The sequence below is a fragment of the Aethalodelphis obliquidens genome, unplaced genomic scaffold, assembly GCF_003676395.1.
Source record: "Aethalodelphis obliquidens isolate GAN/ISIS:26980383/991018 unplaced genomic scaffold, ASM367639v1 scaffold2, whole genome shotgun sequence".
Lineage (NCBI taxonomy): Eukaryota > Metazoa > Chordata > Mammalia > Artiodactyla > Delphinidae > Aethalodelphis > Aethalodelphis obliquidens.
The window spans coordinates 27,603,952-27,612,255 of record NW_020837946.1 but is presented as its reverse complement, the minus strand read 5'-3'; the positions used below and the strand labels follow the sequence as shown (position 1 = coordinate 27,612,255).

General features: G+C 40.9%; 1 protein-coding gene across 1 annotated transcript in view; it reads left to right on the top strand.

Annotated features, from left to right (window-relative positions):
• The window catches only part of PTH2R (parathyroid hormone 2 receptor), a 106,550-nt gene extending 100,485 nt beyond the window's left edge, over window positions 1-6,065 (top strand). The window contains exons 11-13 of the mRNA XM_027122658.1: window positions 1,496-1,634; window positions 3,720-3,761; window positions 4,844-6,065. Of these exons, the coding sequence (XP_026978459.1) occupies window positions 1,496-1,634; window positions 3,720-3,761; window positions 4,844-5,239 (577 nt within the window). The 3' untranslated portion in view covers window positions 5,240-6,065. The remainder of the gene's footprint in view (window positions 1-1,495; window positions 1,635-3,719; window positions 3,762-4,843) is intronic.
• The last annotated feature ends 2,239 nt before the right edge of the window (window positions 6,066-8,304 follow it).

Below are 8,304 nucleotides of genomic sequence, written 5' to 3'. Positions count from 1 at the left end.
AAAGAAAGAAAGAAAGAAAGAAAGAAAGAAAGAAAGAAAGAAAGAAAAAGAAAGAAGGAAAGAAAAAGAAAGAAAGAAAAAGGGAAAGAGAGGGAGAGAGGGAGGGAGGGAGAAAGGAAGAAAGAAACTGAAAGAAAGACTAGTGAGGAAAGGAAGAAGGTTATAATCATTTGAGATTACTGGGGCATTAATGATTCTTAGAAAAAGAGGGATATTTGAGAAATAAAGAAGAAGCCTGATTTGGCTGTTTCTTGGATAAAAAATGCAAAGAAACAAAACCTAACTAGAAAATGATGTGCTTGGGTCATAGACTAGCTCTTTATTGCTGCAAAATGAATTACCACAAACTTAGTGGCTTTAAAACAACACACTGGCTATTTCATGGTTTCTGTTTGTCAGAAATCTGGGCGTGGCTTAGCTGGGTCCTCAGCCTCTGGGTCTCTTTACAAGGATATAATTGGGATGTCAGTTGGTTGGACTGGGGAAAAATCCACTCTTAAGCTCACGTGGTTGTTGACAGGATTTATGTTCTTGCTGGGTTGGTCAGATGCCACCTCTCCTTGCCACATGGGCCTCTCAGTAGAGCAGCTCACAACTTGCTTCACTGAATCAAACAAGGGAGAGAGTCTGCTACTAAAATGTATGTCACACTCTCGGACAACATAGTCACAGAAGCGGCATCCCACCATCTTGGCCATAACTGATTGGTTAGAAGTAAGTCCCAAGTCCTGCCCACACTCAAGCAGAGAGGATTAACAAGGATGTAAATACCAGAAGGTTGGGAATCATTAGGGGCCATGTTAAAGTCAATCCATTGTATTGGAGACTGGGATTCCTCTAAATACACAAGAAAATGTGTATGAAGAAGCAGTTAAAGGAAATAAAGTCACATTGCTTAGTTTGTAAACAAACAAACAAACAAACCTACAACTATAGATAATTTGAGACAGAATAGTTGACAGAGAATATTTAGGGAAGGCAATAGGTATTGACCACATGTAGCTCATAAGAAAATATGAAATGATAAATGAAGATCCAAGTGTAAGAAGAGACCAGTGAGTAGTTGGTTCTAAAATGAACAGAACAAGCCAAAATGCTGCCTGTGAAAGTAAAGACAGTTATTGAGGATGGAGGTGGTACCTCTTTAAGTCTCAAACGTAGAAGTTAAAGAAGACTTAGGACAGAGAAAAAAAAAAAAGGCATTTTACAATTCTATGAAAATAGTATCCTTTAAGCAAGAAGAGTGGAAATGAGATTAAAGAGACTTAGGGGATAGTAATCATGGGAAGTGAGAATAAACTACCTGATTTAGTATAGAAGTGACAGGAAGAAGAGGGAGAGGAAAAAAAAACTAGCAGAAGCAGTGGATCCAAAGAGATGGGGGAACGTCAGCCCCTGGTAGCTCTGCTAAATAAGCTTTATGTTTTCCAGCAAGCTGTCTCTATGGAAAGGCACTCTACATTGACTAATTAAAAGGCTTGCCATTCTCTTCCAGGAAACTCGCCAAATCAACACTGGTGCTGGTGCTGGTCTTTGGAGTGCATTACATTGTGTTCGTGTGCCTGCCCCACTCCTTTGCTGGGCTTGGGTGGGAGATCCGGATGCACTGTGAGCTCTTTTTCAACTCCTTTCAGGTAGAGAGTGCTACTAGTAATTTGATTCCTGTATTTTGCTTTTTTCCTTCCTCTGCCCCTCCCTCTGGCTTTCACGCACCTGTCTCCCAAGGGCCAGGAAAGGGGCTATTTTCTGGCACCTGCGCATTTCTGTCCTGCAGCGGTCAGTCAGGTTAACCTCCGACCACAGCAGGAGCTGTTTCTCACAGACAAGCTTGGGCTATGAGACAAGAAAGCACATTGTTGTAAAATACGTGACACCTACAAAGCAGGAATCTGTGTGTGTGTGTGTGTGTGTGTGTGTGTGTGCGCGCGCGTGTGCGTGTGCGTGTGTGTGTGTGTGTGTGTGTGTGTGTGTATGGAAAGTCAATGAAAGCAAAAGAAGGGATAGGCAGGGGAGAGGAAAAAAGAGAAAGGGAGACAAGTAAGAGGAAGAGGTTGCTTCCTTATATTTGATCTCATTTGAAAGCATGATACCATTTCCCTCACGTGGAGGCTACAGGCGCCTCCTAACTCTTCCTCCTGCTACTCCTTTGCTGCCACCTCCTGCCTTCAACTAGTCTCCATACAATAGTCTGAAGAATCTTAAAAATAAATCTGATAGGGCTTCCCTGGTGGCGCCGTGGTTGAGAGTCCGCCTGCCGATGCAGGGGACACGGATTCGTGCCCTGGTCTGGGAAGATCCCACATGCCGCGGAGCGGCTGGGCCCGTGAGCCATGGCCGCTGGGCCTGCGCGTCCGGAGCCTGTGCTCCGCAACGGGAGAGGCCACAACAGTGAGAGGCCCGCCTACCACAAAAAAATAAAAAATAAAATAAAAATAAAAAAATAAATCTGATAATGTCACTAAACTGCTGAACATATCCAGAGGCTTCTCATTCCAGTCAGAATAAAATCCAAACGCAGCTTCCTGGTGTGCACAGCCCTCCCTGGCGGGGAGCCTGCCCGGCTGTGACCTCACCTCACACCATGCTCCCTGATGCCCACTAAGTTTGAGCCACACTAGCTCTTCCACAATTTCTGTACCTCAAGTTCATTTCTGCCTCAGGGGTTTGTACTTGCTGTTTCCTTTGCCTGGAATGCTCTTCCCTCTAATATTCACATGGCCTGGCTTCTTCTTCTCACTCAAACCAGCTTAAATGTCTCCCCCTCAGGGAGGTCTTCATTGAGTTCCCCCTTTGATAGATCTTCTCCATCTTCTTTTTCAATACCACTTGTTTTGCCTGCATGGCCTTTATCTTATCATCTTACATTTTTCTCCTGTGGCTATTTGTTTATATTTTAATTAATTCATTTATTTTTACTGTGTTGGGTCTTCGTTTCTGTGCGAGGGCTTTCTCTAGTTGTGGCAAGCAGGGGCCACTCTTCATCGCGGTGCGCGGGCCTCTCACTATCACGGCCTCTCTTGTTGCCGAGCACAGGCTCCAGACGCGCAGGCTCAGTAGTTGTGGCTCACAGGCCAGTTGCTCCGCGGCATGTGAGATCCTCCCAGACCAGGGCTCGAACCCGTGTCCCCTGCATTAGCAGGCAGACTCCCAACCACTGCTCCACCAGGGAAGCCCCTATTTGTTTATATTTTATCCATCCGTATTTCCTACTAGGATGTAAGCCCTAAGAGAACAGGGACTTTGTCTGTCTTGATTAAGTTGTTTATCCCTGTCATGCTGAGCATTTCACACTGTATAAACTCAATAAATATTTTTGAACGAGTGAAAAAAAAGTTTCTGTGTGTTTTCACCTGATAAGACCCTATGTCTGTAGTTTCCAGCATTCACAGTGTAAAAATTTCACTTACTGACTGGGGGATGTTCTGTGGTCCTGGGGTGGCAACACATGAAACAAATGTAACAAAAACCAGTTCTTCATGTATCTTGGCGTGTTTTATTTAGTTATTTGGTTCAGTTCATACCAAGGAAAGATCTCAGACAAATTTCATGTATATTTAAGGATTTCGAAATATTAGGAGAGATAATTTGCATAATTTTCTGGAGGAATCATTAAAAAAGAACCCAGTTTTTCAACTTACGCATTGTGGCACAAGACACTTTAGTGCTGTGATCTTTATAATTAAAATTAGTTAATTAAAACATTCTATTTTCTCCTCCAGGGTTTCTTTGTGTCTATCATCTACTGCTACTGCAATGGAGAGGTAAGTTTGAAGGAACCTCATACCTCCTGCAGGTCTAGCTCCGAGTAAGCTCATAAATGGCCATCGCAATGTGACCGGAATCTCTTTAGAATCCTCAGGGGTTACAGGACAAAGAGGACACAGAGAAGGGAGATATTTTAATCATAAATTATTTTGAGAAAGGAAGAATTCATGTAAATAAGCCAAGGTCTTCCTCTTCCAGCACTTTTCAATGTCAATTCAGTTGCAACCCTTGATATCAAAAACCCAACTTAACTGGAATGCAGATTGATACTTGGAAGGACCGTGAACTTCATATTCCAGTCAATGCTTCAACTTATATTTTATTTCAAGTTCTATAAGAAACTCAAATATAACTTTCCCTGGGAATAATCCTTTAGAACATTTTGACATTTTTTAAACTACAAGATGGTGATGGGACAATTTCAGTTCATTTAGGAGTTGGCTGGAGAGAAAGAATGGTACCGATCTTTTAGATGACATCAGCTTACCAGGTTTCCACTGCTTCCAATGGAACTTTCAAAAAGCTCCCTTCTGGAAAGTTGCAATAGCAAAATTGAATCTTCAGCAGCAAGAATGGAAACAAGAGCCCTACCCTACAACGAATGCCCTTGCAGCACCCACTTTTCACCATCCAATCCTTTTCTCAATTTCCCTCCTTCAGTATGCCCATGCAGAAGCGATGGTGTTACAGTTACATTTCCAGCTGAGTACCTTACATGCCCTTCCACAGCCTTAGCTGGCACTATTTATCCCATTTTGTCCTCCAACCCCATGTCCTCTTTTCCTCTCCCATGAGTCCGATATATGTATTGGCTGCATTTCAATATGTACTACAGTACTGCACCATCTGGGGTTGGTTGAATCCACCAATGCAGAACCCCAGATATAGAAGGCCAATTGTGAAGTCATAGGGGATTTCAGGCCTGTGTTCTTCAAGGGTCAACTGTATATATAAAGTCCCTGGCGCACAGTGGAACCTTAGTGATTATTACTATCATTGAAATCAGGCAGACGTCCATCTAACAAGGTTCCGGGATCTCTGATGGTTTCTGATGCACAATATGGTCCTTGCGGTTTAGGTTCAGTCTGAGGTGAAGAAGATGTGGAGTCGGTGGAATCTCTCTGTGGACTGGAAAAGGACGCCCCCATGCGGCGGCCACAGATACGGCTCCGTGCTCACTACCGTGACGCCCAGCACCAGCAGCCAGTCGCAGACGGCGGCCAGCACACGCATGGTGCTCATCTCCCGCAAAGCGGCCGAGACGGCCAGCCGGCAGCCCGACAACCACGTGACTTTACCCGGCTACGTCTGGAGTAACTCGGAGCAGGACTGCTTGCCACACTTGATCCATGCAGAGACCAAGGAAAGTGACAGGAGGCAGGGAGATGCGATTCCAATGGAGGAGTCGTCCACGCCATTAGAATTTAACCCAGACCCTGAAGGAAGCAAAGGAGAAACCGAGGATGCGCTGTGAATCAACATTTGTGTCTTGAAGGAGCTGATCCATCTGGCTGTGGCAGAGGAGCTTGGCTAGCGTCCCTCTGCTTGAGCCCCAGAGCTGAACAGTCAGGATTCAAGTGTTCACAGCCTTTTTAGGCTGTATGAATTGGCTCCTGTAAATACTAAAGCCACAAAAGGAGAACTGTCAGTGGAATAATTACCTTATTTTGGCATCACATTCTCTTCTGAATTGATGTGTAGTACCTGTAGTACTTGCTCTGTGATTGTTCATTTTTCTGCTACTTTTGGGTAGAACAAACCGTTTCAGTTGCTCGACTCTAGTTTTCTCTCATAAATATCACTCGAAATATGATAGAGATCATTTAGTATGTGTCATTTTCTTTTTAACAAATTAGTATTCTCTTTCTCACTTTAAGGGACCTCTATCATTGCATTCATTTAGCCTGTTCATCGGAGCAATTAGGATCTGAAAATACGTTGAAAGATGAAAGATCTCGGAACAAGTACACACTGGAAAATAAGCTGGCTGGACTTTGTTAAAATAATAACTGTGTGAGAAACTTGTTTCTAGGAATAAGGAAAATTACTCAAAAAAGGATACTGCACATATTCCTCTTTTTGAATGTCCCCTCTGTGACCAGCCAAATCTCAAGTCTTCACTCTTTTGTAAACCTTGACATGTCACAAGGTTTTCTTAGTCAGTGAGCTTGTGTCTGCAAGCTGATTTTGTTTATAATCATTTATAGTGATAGTCACACTGCTTCTATGTTTTTTTTCTTTGTTCTGTTACTCTATTCCAGATGGCATGTGGGATAAATTAAAAGTTTGTTTTAAAAATATATTTTGGGTCACTTTTTTAAATGTTCTCTTAGCACCTACCTTTGTTTTTGGGAATCAACCAAATGTCTCTTCTCCACATCTACAGAGATAAGCATGTAGCCCCAGAACTTCACTGAGCTTGAAATTTCAGTGTATTGCAGTATTGAAACATTTACTGAGTGCATGTTAGGTACCCAGCATCCTGCTAGGTTTTTACAAGCATTAAGTTATTTAATCCTCACCACAAAGTTATGGAGTAAGTCTTATCACCGTCCCCCTTTTTACAGATAACAGCGTGACTCACAGAGGTGGAATGACTTGCCCAAAGTCACACAGCTAGTGATTGAGAGAACACGGTTTCAGACACAGATCTGACTTTAAGTCCCATGTTCTTAGCCATATGCATACTGTTGCCAATGTATATATTGCCCATTCACAAAAAAATAAATGAATTCCTTCTGGGTAGAGAATGCTTTAGGAACTCTTACTGTAGTATGGTCTAGCCTCTGACCCTCATGAAGTTTCCACTCTAATGGGAGAGCCAAATACACATAGGAAATGAAAACATCACAGAGTAATGTGTTTTTAGGTGAAATGACACAGGTCAAGCTGGTCCATCTTACTTTGCTGAATGGTTTAAATATACAAATAGTGTTATGATGAAAAAGGTACTCTGATGTCTACATGCCCTCTTGAAAACTATTGCACTTTTCTCCCATGTTCATTCTTTCCTTCCTCCCCTGTGACAGACAGAGGTCATTTCCTTCCCATCCTGTTTACGAAGGTGCCATGGTGCATACTTAATTCATTTGATTCAATGCTATATTGAATGCACAGGTTTTGATAATGTTTGCAACCAATTAGACAGCTAGGACTGTAAGTTATACCTGTGCATTGATTTTATCAAGTAAAATATCGAGTACTTACCAAGGATTGTCATTGAACTAGTACTCTTTTTTTTGTAATTTTTATTCTTTTATTAAAGTGTGGTTGATTTACAATGTTTCAGGTGTGCAGCAAAGTGATTCAGTTATACATATACATATATATGTGTATATATATTTTCAGATTCTTTCCCATTATAGATCATTAGTATATTGTCACATATTAATGCTACCTCCCTGTTAGGAGAACCATCATGGGCTAAGCCAGAGATTAAGTTCAGTTCCATTGCTACTTTTGTGCAAGGCTTTATAAATCACTTACTTTTCTTTGTAGTTCAAGTTCTCTATCTTTAAAATGAAGATATCTGACTACCTTAGAGAAATGTTCAGGTGATAAGAGAAATCACATATTGAAAGCACTTTGTAAAATAAAAATTCCATACAAATACTGATACTTGGTTTAGGTTGTTTACTGTTTAAATTTCATTTTGCCCCATTGTATTATAAAAGGACTCATTGGTCATTGCAACATAATAATTATAAGAATATATATATTTTGATAATATGGAGAACATTCTAAGCCACCCCCAAATTCCAAGGCTAGACCACTATTTCTTTACAATAACAAGTAAGAATAAAGCCCTCAGACTCACCAAAGTTTAAGTGAGTCACCAAGTGACTCAAAGTTTAGTCATTCACAAATTGAGTGAACATTTACTTAGAGCCTATTATGTGACAGATACTATGCTATGTGCTAGGGACATAACAAAAAGTAAGGCGTAATCTACTCCTTCAAGGAACAAACAACCCCTCAGTTGCTAGGAGTCTTTATCTCAACTGTGTACACACATTTTTTCTTCTAGGTTTTGATAATGTTTGCATCCAATTAGACAGCTAGGACTGTAAGTTATACCTGTGCATTGATTTTATCAAGTAAAATATTGAGCACTTATCAAGGATTGCCATTAAACTAGTACTCTTTTTTTGTAATTTTTATTCTTTTATTAAAGTGTGGTTGATTTACAATGTTTCAGGTGTGCAGCAAAGTGATTCAGTTATACATATACATATATATGTGTATATATATTTTCAGATTCTTTTCCATTATAGGTCATTGCAAGATATTGAATATACCTCCCTGTGTTATACAGTAGGTCCTTGTTGTTTATCTATTTTATATGTAGTAGGCTGTATCTGTTAATCCCAAATTCCTAATTTATCCCTCCACCACTTTCCCCTTTGGTAACCATAAGTTTGCTTTCTATGTCTGTGAGTCTATTTCTGTTTTGTAAATAAGTTCATTTGTCTCATTTTTTTTTAGATTCCACATACAAGCAATACCATAAGATATTTGTCTTTCTCTGACTTTTACTTC